The sequence below is a fragment of the Rhinolophus hipposideros genome, assembly GCF_964194185.1.
Source record: "Rhinolophus hipposideros genome assembly, chromosome: 10".
Classification (NCBI taxonomy): Eukaryota; Metazoa; Chordata; class Mammalia; order Chiroptera; family Rhinolophidae; genus Rhinolophus; species Rhinolophus hipposideros.
This window is the reverse complement of record NC_138056.1, coordinates 4,803,261-4,822,294: the sequence shown is the minus strand read 5'-3', so window position 1 is coordinate 4,822,294 and position 19,034 is coordinate 4,803,261. Positions and strand designations below refer to the sequence as shown.

General features: G+C 51.1%; 1 protein-coding gene and 1 long non-coding RNA gene across 3 annotated transcripts in view; one reads left to right on the top strand and one right to left on the bottom strand.

Moving 5' to 3' along the window:
• Positions 1-296: 296 nt before the first annotated feature.
• LOC308504429 overlaps positions 297-19,034 on the top strand; it is a 38,834-nt gene continuing 20,096 nt past the window's right edge. Inside the window, exons 1-4 of one of the 2 annotated variants that reach the window (XR_013994353.1) lie at positions 297-613; positions 3,570-3,633; positions 6,412-6,487; positions 7,633-7,702. This is a non-coding gene — a long non-coding RNA (uncharacterized lncRNA). The remainder of the gene's footprint in view (positions 614-3,569; positions 3,634-6,411; positions 6,488-7,632; positions 7,703-19,034) is intronic. The other variant, XR_013994352.1, reaches the window with a different exon arrangement.
• Positions 16,693-18,453, bottom strand: POLD4 (DNA polymerase delta 4, accessory subunit). Its single transcript, XM_081062654.1, has 4 exons — positions 18,144-18,453; positions 17,818-17,907; positions 17,509-17,620; positions 16,693-17,132 (listed from the first exon to the last, which is right to left on the bottom strand). The coding sequence occupies exons 1-4, from the start codon at positions 18,238-18,240 to the stop codon at positions 17,108-17,110; spliced, it is 324 nt and encodes a 107-aa protein (XP_080918780.1). The 5' UTR covers positions 18,241-18,453; the 3' UTR covers positions 16,693-17,107.

Here is a 19,034-nt window from a genome sequence, read left to right as displayed (position 1 = left end):
CCGCGCCGCTACCTCTGCACCCTGCCCCCCGGACGCCTCAGAGCCGCGGCTGCCAAGAGAAACCACCTTTCAGGCCTCCCTGGCCTCTCCTACGCCGGCGGCGCCGGGAAAAGCGCCCGGTGGCCGGGGAACCCAGCGACTCGGAACCCACCGCGACGCTGGGGCGCCATCTTGCGTCCGGTCCTCTCGCCTCCCGGGGCAGCCGGGAAACTACATTTCCCAGAGTGCCTCGCGCGTCCGTACGGGCGCAAAGAGCCCCCTGCCGTTTCCATGGGAACCTCGCCCGCAGCGTCCCCGCCGCTGGACTGTGGAGCGCGAAGCTGTCGCTCCCTTTCAGGTGCTCTGGAGTCAGGACCGGGTGTGCAGCCGGTTGAGGGGCCAAGTAGGGGCTTGAAGGGAGGAGGCCAGGCGACCTTGCTGTCCGGGACCCGCGCTCCCAAATTCTCTTCGGCGTCCGGGCGTCCGGGCGTCCGCGCGCACCTGGGGCCTCCGCGTTCGGAGGCGGAGCGGCCCCGCGAGGCTGGGCCGGTGTCTGTCTCTGGCCGGTGCAGCCCCGCTCGCTCCGCGTCAGCACCTTGTCACCCTGGGCCGAGGGCCTGCGCGCCTCTGACAGGTATCCCCGGGCGGGGGGCGGGGGCCGGGCGCCACAGCGCGCGGGAAGGTTGGCGCCGCAGGTGAACGTGCAGGTAGCGCCAGGCCCGGCCAGAAGCGCGCCCGGGGTTGGATCCCGCGCTGCCTCTGATGGATCCGAGACCCGGCGGGCTCCCCTTCCGGGCTTGTTTCCTCTCGTAAAATGGGGCTTGGGCTGGAATTCTAGTGCACGTTGTAATTATGTTGCAGAGCAGCGCCTGGCTGTGTGTGACCCGGGGGACAAGTCCCTCTACATCCCTGAGCCTAAGTTTCCTTCTTTCTCAAGTACCGCTGTTGAAGCAGGTGACCCCTAAGGTGTCGTCTAGCGGATATGGCATCATTGCCTTTCATTGCCCACTACGTGCAAGCAACAAGAAAGAGGACTGGACGGTCTGAGCGAGAAGCTCAGCTCCGGATCTAGAGTCAGAGAAACGTGGCTGGTGACTGGGCAAAGTTATTACATCTCTTGAGCTTCAGTTTCCTCGTTTGCAAAACCGGGGGTAATAAGAGTGCCACCTCAGGTTTTTGAAAATTAGATGAGACAATTCATATGTCAGTTAAGGCGGAGACCTGCACACAGTAAGTACTATCCCAAGCCCCGGCCGTCATTTCTGATACTTTAAAAATCATCCTTTAGTCACTGTGAGACCTGTGCCTAATTTGGGGAGTCATTTCTTTTATTGCTGGGCAAGTGCATTCTCCTAGGCAGGATGGTTTTGTAGGCTGATTCTGATGGGGAAGCCTGAGTCTGCTTACCCAGGACTGGACGCTTCTGGCTAGTGAGTCTATCCCCCCTTCATCTGTAGTGTGGGTTTTAACATTACCACACAGCATCTAAGGAGGGTACAAAGCCCAATGCCATTGGTGCAGAAGGTACTTTCCCTTCCTTACCATTCTTAGAGGATGTGAGCACTTACATATTATGTTGCAAAAACAGCTGAATACTGAATTACAATCATTATATAATATTATAACATAATATTATGTAAGTGGATATACCCAGTTAAAAGAAATACGTAAGAATCCTGTGCGACTTGCATTGAGTTCAATTTTTGTGTTAATTGGTTAACCCCTAACAAGGAGTTTTAAATTAGTGATAAAAAGAAATGTTTTGTTTTAATCTGGGAACTCCCAGTAGCTCTACAAACTTTCACTCTTCCAGCAAAAGCATCCTTATGTGGAAGTATGAGTATTTGTTTGAGCACCTATTATGGACATGGTACTGTGTGGGGTACTCTGAGGGATACAAAGGTGAATAAGACAATCTTTGCCCTCAAGAAACATAGAGTCTGGGGCTGGCCGGTTAGCTCAGATGGTTAGAGCGTGGTGCTCTTAACAAGGTTGCCAGTTCTGTCCCCACATGGGCCAGTGTGAGCTGCGCCTTCCATAACTAGATTGAAACAACTACTTGACTTGGAGCTGATGGGTCCTGGAAAAACAAACTTAAAAATAAATAAAAGTTTTTAAAAATATCTAAACCTAAAGGTCTCTGTCTTTAATAAAGATATTCTATCCATTACAAAGAAAATATATACATATATAAAAAGAAACATAGAATCTAGAAGGGAAGACCAATTATGCATACAGAACACATCTAAAACAAGCAGAAAGTGATGTGTTCATGAGAGCAGTACAGGTAACTGCTGTGAACATCCAAAGGCAGGGTGACCACTGCTCAGTGGCTGTATAACAAGACCATCAAGGAGGAAACAGCATTTGAGCCAGGCCTTGAAGGATGTGGAAAATGTGCATATGCCACGAAGTAGGGAACAGACCTTCTCGGCATGCTTCTCAGAGCCCTGGAACCTGGAGGAGAAATGGCTGTAGCCCCGACTACATGGTGAGCTCCTACAAGGCAGACACTGGGTCCCAGCTTGGCACATGGATGGCACACAGTAAATGTTAGTGAAGGGATAGGGGCTATGAGTTTCCTGCAGAGAGGAACGGAGATGTGCTCTCTACATTACCCCGAGGCCCTTTATTAGGCTCATGTGCCCTGTTAACAGGCACTCTTCTAAGGGAAGAATGTGAACAGGCAGATGATGGGGTAAGGGCCATATTGTTGGCATATTTAGTGCAGTACCAGCCAACTGGGAGAAGACTTAACAGGGTCTTTTGAATGGACCAGAGGGCTTGGGAGCTTCTTTCCCTGGAAATGAGCTGCATAACCACAAGTGGAGGAATGACCGCTCGGGATCACGAAGCAGTCTTGAGGACCAGTGATGGGTATTCATTCCTTTGCCTCTTGTGGCATTTGTGTCTATTCTTGGCTCTTCCTTTCTTTAATTTATTTATATTTTTAATCATGTTTTTCCAGGACCCATCAGCTCCAAGTTAAGTAATTGCTTCAGTCTAGTTGTGGAGGGCACAGCTCATAGTGGCCCATGCGGGCATCGAACCAGCAACCTTGTTGCCAAGAGCACCGCACACTAACCAAATGAGCTAACCGGCGCCCCTTGGCTCTTCTTTTTCTATGGCTCACTCCTTCCCAGAGACATTTTTCTCCTATCTTTGACCCACCTGGAGTGGGAAACTGTCCACTGTGCCAACAGATTGTCAAGACCTGCAGTTGCCACAGAGGAAAAAAGTTGGCTTCAGCAGCACCACCTTCACAATGACTTCTGGGCCTTGCCCTTCTTCCAGTCCTGCCTAGGGCTGAACCTGTGCCAGGATCTGGCGCTGAAACAGACCACTCAGAGTAGCTGTCCAATGACCCTGGGAGTGGAGAACTTCCTTAGGACCTGGGGTGGACATGTCGCTTGAGGAGGGCAAAGCAGAGTGGATTGAAAGGAGAATGGCTTGAAGGACAGGAAGATCCCTCCTAAGTCCTGTTTAGACTTCCCCGGGGACCCTCTGCTGCCCACAGAGGAAGGTGGGGAAAAGTTAAGGGGATACAACCAAAGGGATGGGGCACAACAGACTGTCATTTTTCCCCCCAGATAGGAGATAGTGCGGGACTTCCGGGGACCACAAAAGCACCTTTTCCTCATGATGCAATCCAAGGTGAGCTATTTTACCATCTTCCTGACAGTCTGCTCCCACCCCACAGCCCTGCTCTTCCTCTCCGTGCTGCCTCTCGGCTTTGCTCCCACACCACTAACTGCCGGTAAGTGCCTGCCGGGTGTCAGGATCCCTGTGTAGCTAAGTGCCAAGTGATGCCTTAATCACTCCAGACCTGGTGCTGAGAGCAGGCTACGGCAGCTCAGCGTCTGCCATGGAGGCCTGTGTCAGCCTACTTCAGCGCATGACGCTCCTTTACAATTCACAACAGCTGGAAAGTCTTGTATTACAACTTTCACTTTTCCATCGAGGCATCTGAGTGCTTAGGTTATAAGTCAAAGAGCCAAACAGTGGCTGGAGACCAGTGATCTTTCTGCTGCCTCGGCTGCCACTGCAGGAGTGCCATCTGCCTGCCGGTGCGGCCACCTGCTAACCTAAAGTTAGACCAAGACTCGCCTTCCTTCCCTTTTCAGCAGAATTGCCTGCCCGTTTTCCTCAGTTCTCCAGCCCAGTCCAGCTCCTCTCTGTCATCAGACGCATTTGGCCAGAGCCTCCGTCTCAAGCATTTGCTAGACACTGCCTGTGCCTGTGGTGGCAGATGGCATTAGAGAGCTGGTACTCCTCCCCTTGCTCTGCCAGGTTGGCCCACTCCCAGGCGGCCACCCTGGGTAGCCAGGACACGTTAGGGGGCTCTGTATCTGGGCTAGAGAGCCAACAATATGAAAGCTGTTCTGCCCCTGGGTAGGGAGGCAAGTTGGCCAAATTTGCCCGGTGGGACTCTCGGGCCTGGATAGTAATGCCAACCCCCACCCCACTGGCACGCTTGGCAGCAGCTCAGTGAGCCGCAGAGGTAAAGGAGGGGACATGGGTGTGGCAGGGAGGGGTACATGGAAAAGCCCAAAGTAAAGCAAGGCCCCACATACCGGCCTGGCTCAAACTAGACGTCATGGTGGGGTGGGCAGCAGGCTGGGATGGCTCTGGAGGCTGGCGTGAGAAGACAGAGCTGCTTATAATTTATATACATAATTTATCTTCATGTGGCCTGAGAAGGCTTGGAGCTGGGCCAGTGTGCCCAGGACCGCAGCCGCATATGCAGCTCATCTCTTGGTCTGGCAGACTGACTCCCATCCTGTGAGCGTCTCACAAGACCTTCTCCACAGCCTCCACCCTCCCTGTTGGCTCAGCTAGATGCCCCCTCCAGCCCTGTCCACCACCTGACTGTCTCAGTGGCCCACATGTTCCTGTGCCAGGCTGATCTGCCTCCTCAGAAGGGCCACACTCCTGCCAACCTCCAGTTCTTTTTTTTTTTTTTTTTGATGTAAATATTTGTTTTCTTAATTACAAATTCATCAAAGAAAACAGAGAAGGCACTTATTTTTGCTATTAGAGGGTCCCAAATTTCAAAATAAAAGAGGCAGGCTTTTAAAATCTGAATGCTATGGTGTGTTTTTCCTCCAAGTTTCAGTTTCAGACTAAAATAGGCAGAATCACAAGCAATACACAAAATATGACGTGTTGTACTATGTCACCTTAGCTAAGTTCAAATTAACTTTGCTAGAATTTCTTTCCCTGCATGATTCTGAGTTACAGTTGTCCACAGGAAAAATATGAGAGTGTTCTGGAAGGCCTAAGGAAAGCAGCTATCATTTTTTTTTCACATTGAAAATCAGTATAGGGTGCCAGGCATTGTCATGGTGAGCACAGGTTGTCACTGATCTGCTAGCTCACCTTGTGGGGATACAGTGGTACCCAGTCCACAGTTCCTCAAGCACATACCATATCTCCTTCTTCAGCTTTTCCTAGTCCTGGGCCAAGTGCACGGGTAGTTCCATGGTGGAGGGCATCAGCTTCCCCTGTAGACCAGCCAACATCATAGTTTGTCCTTGGGTTTCCAGTTTATCCTTATGGATTCCAGTTTTTGCTCTTCCCTACTTCACATCCAGCTTCCCTGATTGCCAGCTGGTTGACTTCAGGTCCAGAATGTACATCCTACTTCCAGGACCATGCATTATAGTTTGCCTGCTTTTTAATGGGCTTCTCAAAAAAATCTTGGGAAATTGATGGGTTCACACTTACGCCCTGGGAAACAACGTAATGTAAGGAGAGGCTGCTTCCCTCTTCTGGGTCCCAACCTCCAGTTCTTATTTTCTACACAGAAATGGGAAACTGGGAGAGGGAGGCTGAGTGCCATGGGGACAGAGTAAGTGGTTTGGGGCAACAGATGGGATTATTCTGGGGTCCGTGGGAAGCTGGTAAGCAGAGGTTCTCCCCACCCCCAGTACTGCTGGATATCATGTGTGGCCAGTGGGCTGTCTGGAGCCTGGCCAGCCGCTCTCCTGATACCAGGTCTGCTGTCCCTGCCGCCCCACCCACCATCCTGCTGCAGCCTCCCCTCCCCCCAGCCCTGCTTGTTCATCCCTTCCCTTTCTCCCTCCCCCACTGCGCAGATACCTCTGATTCCTGTCCTTTTACAAAGGAAAAAGGACTCAGATAAGAGAGGAGGTTATGGCAAGAAGGCAGAACTATGTGCGGGCTAAGTGGGAAGGAAATGGGTGGAAGGGACATTACCGGAGAGGAATGGAGGTGCCATTTAGGTCTGAGGGCCTGCTGGTCTCTGGGGGATGGGTCGTGGTGTCAGGCGACTGTTGGTCTGATGGACACGCTGTCCTTGGAAAGAGAATTCTGTTTCTAGTCAGACCCTGTTTGACAGCCTGAGAGCCTGTGAAGGATCCATTTGATAGGAAGGCTTGGAAAAACTCAACCCATTCTTCTTTTTTACAGTTCATCTCTCTGAGTCTTGAGCTGCAAACCAGCCTGTCCTGCTGACTTTCGCATTTCCCCTGTTCTCCTACCTCAGGTATAAACATCTCACTTTCCACATTTAATCAGTTATCAAATTCTGACGGTCCTTCACAAAACAGTTGCCTTTTATTCCCACTTGCTCCCTCTGGCCCACATCCCTGCACCCGTGCCTGGGTTACTGTAATAGCCTCCTAGCTGCTTACATCCTCTAGCCTGTCCAGAATGTCATGACTCCATTAATCTTCGGAAGTACTGCCTCATTTCTCATGTTCCTCCCAGTTGACTGCCTTCTGTGGTGCTGCCCTTACCTGCCAAGGGCGGCAGACTCAGGGCCTTTTTGCTCAGGGCCTTTCCCGAGCTGGCACCAGCCTTCTCGCTTGATCTCCCAGAATGTCCTAGTGTGCACCTTTCACCCAGATCAAGAGAGGCTGCTGGCTCGTCCTTGGAAACCCTTTCCCCACCTCTTCACCTCTGCTGGTGAAGCTAAGAGGTTCCTAAGCTAAGAGGTTCTATCTAAGAGGTTCCTCTTTTGCATTTATTAACTTTAAAAATATTTGTTGAACACCTTCTTTTTTATTTGGAAAATTTGCAGACCTACAGAAAGTTGGAAGACCAGTACAACGAACACATATATACCCTATAGCTATCTGGATTCACCAGTTGTGAGCCTTTTGCCACATTTCTCTCTCTTTTCTCTTTTTTTCTGGGCCCATTGAAAATAAGATGTAGACATTAAGACACTTCACCCCTAAATATTTTGGCCCCTATCTCTTAATAATAAGGGCATCATCCTATATAACCACAATAACCTTTTTAAAAACGATTATGGTAAAATATACATAACATGAAATTTACTATTTTAAACATTTTAAGTGTATAATTGTGGCATAAAGTACATTCACAACTTTGTGCAACCATCACACCACTATCCATTTCCAGACGTTTTCATCATCATAAATGGAAACTCTGTAGACATGAAGTATCCCTCTATTCTACTTTCTGTCTGTATGAATCTGTCTATTCCAGGTACCTCCTATAAGTGGAATCATACAATATTTGTCCTTTTGTGTCTGCCTTCTTTCACTCAGCATAAGGCTTTTGAGGTTTATCCATGTTCATACATGTAGCGAGGATCAGAATTTCACTCCTTTTTCAGGCTGAATAATATTCCCTCGTATGTGTATGTCACATTTTGTGTAGCCATTCGTCTATCGATGGACCCTTGCGTTGTTTCCACGTTTTGGCAATGGTGAGCGACGCTGCTATGCACGTAAGTGTAGACGCATCTGGTTGAGTCCCTGCTTTGGGTTCTTTGGGGGACGTACCTAAAAGTGACACTGCTGGATCACATGGTAAGTCTCTGTTTAACTTTCTGAGGCACCGCCAAACTTTTGCATAGCGACCAAGAAATTTCACAATGATGCGGTATTGTTATCTAGACTACAGACCTATAATTACATTTCTCCAAAATACCCCTAAACTTTCCATTACAGCGTCTGAAAAAAATGTGACTCCGGATCCGCTCAGAGATCACAGGCTGTACTTGGCTGTCACGTCTCTTGGTTCTTCTTGAATGTAGAATAGTCCTCCCGCCTTTTTGTTTATCATGACATTGACATTTCTGAAGAATCCAAGCTGGTTGCGTTGTAGGCGATCTCTCAGTTTGGATTTGTTTGAATGTTTCCTCACAATTAAATTTAGGTTTGACATTTTGTAAGTATACTACGTAAGGGACATGTTCTTTCTGTTGGATTACTTCGGCCATTTAATACTGTTTTATCCTATTATTGTTGATGCAGAATTTGAGTGCTTGGTTAAGATGGTATCTGCTAGATCTCGCCATTGTCAAGGAACCCTCCGAGGTCACAAGTAGTCTGTTGGGAGGGCAGCTGAGACCATGTGAATATCCTGTCTCCAACAATCCATCAATCATTAGTTTCAGCATCAAGTAATCATCTTTGCCTAAGTGATCTCGTTGTGTTTTTAAAGTTACATCATTTTTCCTACATTTGGTACGCATTTAAGGAGCTATTATTCTTCAGGAAAGAAGAATTTCCCTTTGTCCTCTTTCTCAGTATCACTATAGACTAATGTGTTATTTTTTTATTCTGTATGTTATAAGCCATTAGCATCATTGTTTTAGATGCTCAAATTTTCCTGTATTTAGCCAATGAGAGCTCCTTTGAGCTGGCCCAAGTCCTTTGGTCGTGTTCCTACTCGGTTGCTTTCTGCCACATAATGTTCCTAGGATTTTCATTGACAGCTTTGATGCACCTAGTATTTTCCCTGTCCTAAATACGGAATCAGCCATTTGTCCAAAGATCTCTAGTTTCTGTAAGTGGGGAAAGATATTTGGAAACTGAGATCTAGGTTCTAGGTATGCTCCTTGCTACTAGGGTTTTTAGGCCTTTTCAATGGGCAGAGAATGAAATTTATTTTGTAATCATTGAATTTTCAAACTCGCTTCTGACCATGTCAGAGCCTTCCCATTATAAACATATATATATAGATAGATATACATATATATATATAGATATATAGATATATATATATATATATATATATATATATATATATATATATATATATATATATATATATGGCAACTATTCTTAGTCTTTGAACTGTAAGCAGGACTGGGAGCATTGAGAGGAGGAAAACACTTGAGCTGGCCCCTGACAATTTGTAGACCACAGCACAGAGCAGGAGCCCATGCAGAGAGCACAACAGTTCACTGAGCTGATAAAGCAGAGATCAGAGTTAAGGGCAGGACGTGAGAGAGGGTGCAGCTGTGCGGCGTGGGGAGTACCCAGGAGTTCGTGTGTGGGTTCTCTGTGGATCCTTCGCTGAGGGCTGGGCTGCACACGTGTATGGTGAGGCCTCATGAAACCTGGTGGAGAGCTGCTGCTGTGGATTTGGTAGTAGAATGGAGATACTAAAGATTACACAGTGCTGGGGGGATTTGAGTTCTGGCCTAGCCAGAGTGGAAATATGTCCTTCACTAATACTCTGGGTACTGGGCTGGGACCGGAAAGGCCATGACCCAGAGAAGGGGTGGCAAGCTACATACAGCATGCCCAAACCTTGCCCACCACGGCCACATGCGGCCATGCGTGCCCATTTGTTTACACATTGTCCATGGCTGACGTCACAATGCAGTGACAGAGCTGAGGGATATGTAAGTGAGTCTTTGGGGTAAATTTCCAAAAGTGGGATTGCTGGGCCTAAGGGTGAATGCTGTGTCACCTTATTAGTACTACCAAATTCCCCTCCATAGAGGCTTCTACGTGTTTCCCCAAGCTTTGCCAACAGAGTGCATGGTCCACATGCTTTAGTGTTTGCCAGTCTTACTTAGAGTGAAAACTGGGCATCTTTCCACACACGTAAGTGTAGACTGAAAACTCATCAAGGCTGGGGACCTAGGCTGGATAGTCCACATACTCCGTACACTAACAGGTGGCCCATAGGCACTTGATAAACGAATAAAGGCATGAACTGGTTGGACCTACACTGGACTCTTGTGAAACCTGTCGCCATGACAATGTGGGTAATGCTAGGTGCCTGGCAGAGATCTTGTGAAAGAAGAGGTGACCTTTCTAGAGAGAATAAGCCCTAGATCTCTCCATGCCAGGACCCCTATATGGACAGGTGGGAGGAACCCCTAGTCTCTCAGTGGAATGTTGTGTCACGAGTCCAGGGACATCCACAAAGCCACTGCCACACATGACGCAATGACCCGTGTACCCTAGGGAATTGTTTCTGTTATTTTTCATATTTGTTAAATACATCAACATGAACATGATAAGACTTATTTCTTATTGATTGATTGATTACAAGGATAATATAGTTACATGGTGCAAAATTCAAAAGTACTTATTCAATGAACAATTTCTCCTCATCCCTATTTCCAAGCTGCCAAGTTACCTTCCTCTCAAAGGCAACGACTGCTACCAGTTGCTTGGGTATCCTTTCAGAGACAACATAGGCTTAATACAAGTGGGTACTCACACATAGTGTTACCCTAACTGTAGCATCTCAAATCCTCCCCCACCGCACTGAACTATATATTTTAGAGGGCATCCTGTCTAGACCAATACGTAAAGCGCTTCCTCGCACTTCTTCACAGACGGTATCCCCTGTGTACTATCCTTTCTTCTACTGGTCCCTTATTGATAGGCTTCGAGGCTGTTTGTAGTCTTTGCCATTACAAACAGTGCAGTGATAAGTAACCGGATACAGTTATCTTACACATACACGTGTATGTGTCGGATGAATTTTAGATATGGACTGAAAGGGATATCTGCGTATGTCGTTTTGATCAAGAATGCCAAGTCAGCACCGCGGCACTGTGGGACTGTGACAGCAGGAGCCTGGGCAGCCATGCTCCCGGAGCATGTGGAGAAGTGGGCCGGGTGGTTCTCGGCACTCCGATGCGATGGCCCGTGTCTGTGCTGCACCTCAGAGGACCTCAGTGGAGCGAGCGGTCAGCAGGCTGGCCGGGGCGGGGCACAGGCTTCAGCCCAGGAAGTGACAAGGAGCTGCTTCTGAAATTGACAGCTCTGATGCCTTCCTTGCCGAGAAGGCTCTAGGGACAGGTGGCTCCTGCTACCAAGGCCCAACAACCCCCAGGAGAACTGACGTAAACAGAGACCAAATTTCGGTGGAGTTTAGGACTGGCCGTCACCACTGGCACATAAAGGATTGTCACAGGCTGGACGGGACCGACAGACCAAACAGTGGGTGTGAGCGAAGTGGGAAGGTTCTGTCAGCTTTGAGTACACAGCTGACTGTGTAGCTGGCCCTGTGCTCGGTACACACGGACAAGGAGAAAACACTGTCTAGCAGCGGAGCCAATGGCACGTGTTACCGCAGCAATGGGGTGTGTGAGAATGAAATGTAAGTGGGTTACCACGGGAGCAGAGGAGGAATCCTTCCCTCGTCTTTGGGAAGGTGACACCGAGAGAAACAGCGTGGAATCAAGGCTAGGACTTGCAGGACTAAGTGCCATCAGAACCTCCAGGTGAAGAGAGCGAGGCATCCACCCCCGAGGAGGCTTCTAGAAAATGTCTTTGCCTTCAAGAGACAAAGGACCAAAGGAGGGCTCAAAAAGGATGCAGGACTGAACACATGGTCCTCCATCACTTGTCCGCCTTGAGGGGAACCCCTACTCACCCTTAAAGGGCTGTGTTCAGGAATCTGAGTTCCCACAGTGTCAGGTTCACACCTGTCATGGGACACTGTTTGAAACGCACTTGCACATCGTTCCTCTCTCTCCCACTCCAGTGAGCTCTTAGAGCTTAGGGACGGGGCTTCTAATCGTTTGCGTTTGCCACGACTAGCACAAAGTTGTCGTTTTCTAGTTTAGGACGAAAGTGGATGAACTGGAGGCCAACCTACGTGCAGAGAAAACTAGCAAGGTCCTAGAGGTGCTGTCAACCCAAATTCGCCTCAAGTGGCACTGCAATGGCTTTTATGTACTTCCGGACTGGTTCAGAAATGTGTTCCCGTCCCTTGTTTACTTGAGTTTCTTGGTAAATTAGCTCTTTAAGCCTTCACGCTACTTAGTGAGTTTGTCTGAGTTTGAGGGTGGATAAATGTTACCACACCTGAGTCAATAAAGAATGAATGAGTGTGGCCCTCACTGATGGGCGTGGCACTGGTAGTTACTATGACATCTGGGGGTGCCAGAGAGAACTACAAAACAGGGACAGAGGGAAGCAGGAAATGTGGAAACCGAATCAGAGCAAGCCATCCCGTAGCATTTCCATCATCAGTAACCATATCTTCTTTGACATCGCGGCAGGTCACACCAGCCAGGACCGCTTGTGAAGTTCTTGGGAACCTCCCCGACACTGCTCTACCTTGACTCTCCTGCCACTCTCCCCTCTCATTTGCTGGTCTTCCACCTTCTAGAGAGAAGTTTCCCAAGTGCCATCTTTGGTCCTGTCTTTGCTGCCTCTCCCTGTCTTTCTTAACTCTGAAAGAACTCATCCATGCTCCTGGGCTCAAGCGTCAGTTCTGTGCAGGTGACTGACTCCGCACTAGCCCCAGACCTCGCTGCTAGACTTGACCTCTGGGTCTCCATTGCCTACTAGATGTTTCCATATGGACTTCCTGTCATCATCTCAAACTAAACATGCACGAAATCGAGCCTCCCAGTTTCCATTTCTCTGCCGATGGCATCAGCATTCTCTCACCCACCCAAGCTCAGAACCTGACTCATGTGTGACGCCTCCTCTCCACTCTTCCCAAACACAAGTCTTGCCAACTTCCTTTGCAACATCTCTTATAAGCTCTTTGTCCTTTCCATTCTGACGCTAATCCAGGGCCTCAGCACCCATGTCTTGAATATTTCATAGCTTCCCACTTAGTCTTCCTGCCTGCAGTTTCTTCCCCCTTTAGTTTTTCTTTCATCCCTGGACAGACAGATTTTTCTAGAATGATTATTTTGATCCTGTCTTTCTTCTGCGCAAAAACTTTCAGGAGCTCTCGTCAGCATAGATAAGTCCAGACTCCTCAAGCCCCTAACCCTTTGTTTGGTCCCAGCCCATCTCACTTGCATTATCCTACATGCGGTGACTGCAGGCTGTGAAGCCGGACTCTGGGATCATATCCCATTCCTGACCCGTACGTGCTGTGTGACCCTAGGCAAGTGCTTAACCTCTCTGTGCCTGACTTGCCTGTTTAAAATCGCTTTATAAAAAATGTATAATTGTTTCTAGGGTTGTTGTGAGGACAAAAGACGGTTAGAACAGTGCTGGATACGTAGTGAGCACTGAACTGCTAGCTTCTGATTGTGCTGACTTTCATAGTGTGAGTGCCACAGTCACACCCCCCCGAGTGCGCCCATCCACCCCTCCTGTCACCTCTGCTCAGCCCAGCCCCTCCCTCTAGAATGCTCTTCTCTGCTGGCCGACTCTCCTCATCCTCCCATGGCCACTTACTTCCCATTTCCTTCCGGGGAACGCTGTCTGGTGCTTTCTGCAGTGCTGCTCAGCCTGGGCTGGGTAGTGGTGGGTGGGCGTGTCAGGGTACGTGCAGCCAGCCCTAGGCCACACCTGGCACATCTGCCTGAAGGGTTCGTTCATTGGATAAGTGAGTTCATTCATTTTTATGTCCAGATATATCATGGAGTAGAATGCAAAACTGACCAGAGCTTTTCAAGATCAAACACACAACTACTAAGAATATTCAGAGTGGAGGTGTCTTGGGCCACCCACCCCCCCAGCCCTAGTGGGGAGTCTGCATTCATTTTGCAGTGGGAAGGTCTGAGAAGCAGGGGCGTGGTGAGAAGGGGGCAATGCCAGTTCAGCGGAGGTGGCAGTCCCTGTGCTCAGGGACCCTGCAAGGAGGGTCCCTTTCACACATGGTGCTCTCTCCGGCCTGAGAACGCGTGTCTACACCACTGCTAGTTGGCCTGAGGTAGCGCTTGTATTACACCGTTTTCTTCGCTTTCCGCACAGGTCGGCCTGATCTCTTCAGCACCATGGTAAGCAGCTACGCACAGGTGCAGGCAGGAGTGCAGGTGCAGGGTAACAGAGTGGGCAGACAGACCTGCGTGTGGTGGGGCCTGGTGTTTACTGATTGAGCAAGTCCCTTTTCCTCTCAGCCTTACTTTCCTTACCTGTGAATAACTCTTACCAATGAGATTGTTCTAGGAGTCAAGGAGCTAACACATGTGCAGCAGTCAGCACAGCAGGTGACACGGTGGCAGTGAGTAAATAGCCCTCCCTCCCAGCCATACCAGGCTCTCAGCAAGTAGCTGATGCTCGCATGTTCCCACTCCCAGCTGTACCCCGCTCCTGCCTCCCTTCCTGTCACAGGGGGTGCTCCGCTCCAAGGCCATCCTCTTCCTTGTGTACTAGTCCTGGCCTGGCCCTTCTCCCCTTCACCTTCTCTCCCTCATGACCTTACTCACACAGCTGCCTCCGCCGCGTCTCTCCGTAAGGGAGCACGCTCTTCACCATGTAACTATGCTGAAATCACTCCATCGAAAACAAAAGACAAAACAAAACAACACATAAAAACCCCTGCTTTGGCCCCACCTCCCCTCTAGTCACCATTCTATATCTCTGCTCCCTTCACAGTCCAAAGTCCCTGAAAGAATCGGCATGCTCCCTGGTTGCATTTCTGCCAATCCCTCTGAGCCCACCCCAGGCAGGCACCCTGTTTCCCCCTCAGTCCACGGGAGCTACTCGTCTCCAGTGACCGCTGCATTGCCAAGGCCAGCGTGCTGTTCTCAGGCTTCATTTCACCATCTGAGACCTTGAAACACCTTTCGCCCAGGCCTCCCAGGCCCTACCCTCTCCTGATTTTCCTCCAGTCTTGCCACTCCTTAGTCTCCTCTGCTAAATGCCCTTTTCTCCCTCTCCTCCAAGCATACCAGGCCCCGGGACTGTCCTCGGACCATTTTTTGTCTCTCTTTGTACTCGGGTAATCTCATTCACACGATAGCTTTAAATGCTATCTAAAAGATGCCCAAAGTTGGATCTCAAATCCAGAGCTGTCCCCAGAACTCCAGACTTGCATATCTACTGCCTCCTCTCCGTCTCCCCCTGGATGTCACAGATGTCAAATCCGAACTCTTGATTCCTACCCCACCCCACCCTTCCCACAATCTTTCCCATCTTAGTAATGGGAACTCTGTCCTTCCAGTTGCTCAAGCCAAAACCTTTGGAGTTATCCTTGGCTCCTCTCTCTCTCTCTTAAACCCCCCAGCCAACCGATCAGCAAGTCCTGTCAATCAGTCCTCCCTTCCAAACACAGAAGGCATCTGGCCACTTCTTACCACCTCCGTCTTCCCACGCTGGTCGCAATCACCATCACCTCTCACGAGGCCGAGCCCGATAGCCTCCTGAGTGGTTCTGACTCTTCTTCCCCCAACCCCACCATCTGTTCTCCAACAGCCTGAGTAATGTTTTCAAAACATGTTTTATTACGTCATTGATTGGCTTCAAACCTACCAATGTCTTCCTCTCCCTCAGAGTACAATCCAGAATCCTATCCTGGCCTGCAAGGCCCTGTGGGACCTACCTGCTGCCTCTCGGGCCCCATTTCCCACCACACTCCCCTCACTCCCTGGCCCTGGGCCACACTGGCCTCCGTGTTAGTTCTTGACCAGGCTGGAAACACTGACTCCCTCCTTGCGGAGAGTGTGCTGGTGGTTCCTTCTGTCTGGAGCACTCACATTGGTGCCAGGCTCACTCCCGTACTTCCTTCAGCTCCCCGCTTAAAGGCCACCCTGTCAAGCCTCCCCTGACCAGCCTCTCTGGCCCCTAATTTTGCTTACCACTGATCACCACCGGACATAATAGTTACATGTTTGTTTTGGTCCACCTCCTCACAACTAGTAACACCCGAGAGGACTTCTAGAGCCGGCGCATAGATGGGCAGGGCACGGGATACAGGCACGGAGCCAGCCTCTGCACCACCATGGCCACGCCGGTGCTGTCGGGAAACTTTACACAACCTTCCCAGGCTTTAGTTTCCCTCTCCGTAAAATCTAACTTTGAAGGCTTTTCAGGGAGTTTAGAGATAAAACATTTGAAGTCCTTGAGGCATGATCAGGGCTCAATAAAATAGGGGCTAAAAAGACCACTTGGCCGCTCTCTAGGCCTGTTGGCAAGGAGTTCAGAACGCTGTCTGTCTCTGTGCCCCAGGATGGAGAGCTGATCGAGCATATGAGGGTGACACCATGTGAGGAGCACTGATACCGTTTGTCAGGGAGTATTTTCCCAAGGTCCCCGAAGCATTGTTTCTGGCTCCAGCCAGTTCTCCTCCCCCCCCAGCACCGTCCAGTTCCCCACCAAAGCCCCTGATGATGGCTATCTCTGAGCAGGTCCTGTGGGTTAAAACTCTCCCCGAACCCCGCTTTGGAACCCCCTGTGGGAAGCAGAGGTGCTTGCTGGGAGTGTGTAAGTCTGTCTAGACTTTCTGATCCAGGGACCCCGTGGATCCTCCTCTGACAAAGGACCCATTTCCGGGAGGTGAACACTGGGCAGGCTAGGTGGCTGTCAGTGCAGGTGACTGAAGAGTAGTTCCCCTGTGCTCCACCAGGGGGCGCCAGAGGTTGCTTAGCTCTTGTGAGGACTTGACCGTTGGTCTTCTTAGGTGTCTTTCCTCCCTCATTGGTCTAAAGTTAGGCAGCAGAAGAGGCACATGCACCTGGTAAAAAAGTGTGGTGCTGGCTCTCTCCCACCTATCAACTTGCTGGGTGCTGCCAGCCCAAACAGGGCCACAGTAAGGGACCGGAGGTCAGGCTTCCAGGCTGTTCTTTATTGATAAGCATTAGTGACCCTCATATTCCCAGGCTTAGGGGAGGAGTGCATCTGCCTGAGTCTGTTGGGCAGACTGTGCCGGAGTTGCTATGCCATCCCGAGGGCCACAGTCTTTAGGTCAGGGAGGCGGGTGGTAGGCGTCAGAAGGCTCACGGCCACATCCTCTGCCTCAGGGACCACCTCCCATGGAGCAGGTGCTCGTCGGCCCTCACAGGGGCTCTGGGAGCCTGCTGGTTAGATGGAGGGCTGATCGCGGAGACCACATTCAGCCTCCTTCCTTCCCCGCGAGACTTCTTCCTAAAAAACGTTCTTCACCGCAGAGCCGAGCTAAGGGGCAGCAATGGCTCTCCCTGTGTCCTGAGGTTCTCGGGTGCGGGCAGGAGGTCTTCGGTGGTGCCTCAGAGGGGATAGAAATGCCAGAGGCTGTGCAGGGGGGCGGGGCGGGGGAAGAAACCAGAGAGAGTCAGTCCGTGAAGTCCCTTGATCTGATTTCACCAGCACCAGTTCTTGGGCATGGCCTATAGTCCTTGGCCAACCGCTCAGTACTAAATAGATAGTCCCTTGGGCCCTGGGTATACCCTTCCCCCACCATTAGCTCAGAAATAAGAATTATTAAAGCAACCTTCGGCCCTCTTGAGCCAGGCACCTTGTAGAATTTTCTTGCCTGCTCAGCAAGGGACCCCAAGCCTGCATCCATTTCTCCCTCAGGTCAGGGCAGCCCCTGCCCCGGGCCAGCAGGTCCGTGGTGTATGGAGAAGGCCCTGGTTGGCCTGAAAGCCCTCCCTGGCTTGTCTCTGACCTGCACTGGAAGCGGGGATCTCCGGGGTGGGTTTGCAGCACCTGACGCACTTCTGGGGGAGGCTCCAAGCCCATCTGCTCTGCCCGATGCCAGCGCTGCAGCCGAGTGATCCCTGCCAAGGTGGGGAGAAGACAATGGGGTCTCACAGGGGGTGGAGAAGAGTGCAGACTAGAGGATGTGTGTGGAGGGGTGTGTGGGGACCTCTGCACTCCCAGCTCAGAGCATCAGGCAGGGGCTTCTGTTGCTTCAGACGTGTGGGTGACAGGACTGGCTCTGGGATGTGCTCCTGGGGCCTGAAGGGGTTCTCACCTGTGCAGGGCCCATACTGCCAGGCCAGGTCAAACTGCCTCAGCAGCTCCAGCTCGGCTTCATCCACACTCAAGGGCTGGGGCTCTTCCTCTGCAATGACAAGCTGCTCCTCAGGCCTGCCCGGGCCTGTGCCCTGCAGGACTGGTCCCCTGCCCCATGCCTCACAGCTGTCCTACAGCTCGCTGCCCTCCCCACCCCCTCTGCCTCTGCCTTCCGAGACCAGGCCTGGTGTAGGAAGTAGAGGACATACTTCACTTCCCCTTTATTGCCCACGTCCCATGTCCCTCCGCGTCCACTCCTCCCGCCCCACCCCACACCTCAGAGACCTAGCTCTGATGCCAGCTCCCCCTTGCTGTGTCCAGCAGGGCTCTCCCTCCTCTTCACTACAGGATAGGAGTCAGTGATGAGCCGCTTCCGGCTCATGGTGGCCACCCAGGCAGGCAGAGAAGGAGACGACTGCGGAGAGAGACAGGCCAGCGGGCACGAGAGAGACAGCTGCTGAGAGAGAGAGAGAGTGAGAGAGGGCTGGGGCCAGAGAGTGAGCCTGGGGCCAGCGACCGGCAGACAGGATGACCCAGACAAACGGAGAGGAAGTCCGCAGTTTCCAGGGGATGACGCATCTCCCTCTACCCTCAAGCATACAAACATCAAAGACCTAAGCCAATGGCAGGCCGCCTCTGTGGGGCGGTGCCTGACTCCAGCCAATGGCAGGTGGCGCAGGCAGAGGGGGCGGGGTAGCTGCTACAGCTGTGTTCCGGGGGAGCAGGGGTGATGTTGGGGTGTGGGACCTGTCAAAATGCCCTGTACAACACCACCTCTTCCTACCCCCCCCCACTAGCCTGCAGTGAGTCTCGGGGGACTTACAGAGCGTTATCCTCAGCCTCTCACTTCCCGTTTTCCCTTCCTAGGCAAATGTTCTTTTCAGCCTCACTAATCCCCGTGGCCGGTTTGTAACTCCCCAGAGCCCAGCTGGAGCCTTCCACTCCCCGCCTCCCCACCCTCCTCGGCCCACAGAACATTGTGGGGGCAGGTCTAGAGGTCCGAAGAGAGTTGGGGTTAATCAAGCCCTCTTCCCTGCTCCCACCCCACACACCGCCCCCCCTGGCCCCAGGAGAGCTGTCTGGAGAAGCCCCATGGGTTGGGAAAGCTCCTTTCTCACAGTCTGCGCCCAAAGATACTGCCCACTCTTAGTCCAGGCAGGCGTTTGCCTTGTGGGC

Coding starts and splice junctions, on each gene's coding strand:
- POLD4 (XM_081062654.1), bottom strand. CDS start 18,240: ATGAGCCGGAAGCGGCTCATCACTGACTCCTATCCTGTAGTGAAGAGG. Junction 17,908..18,143: donor GGAGCTGGCATCAGAGCTAG/GTCTCTGAGGTG, acceptor TTGTCATTGCAG/AGGAAGAGCCCCAGCCCTTG. Junction 17,621..17,817: donor GCAGTATGGGCCCTGCACAG/GTGAGAACCCCT, acceptor CCACCTTGGCAG/GGATCACTCGGCTGCAGCGC.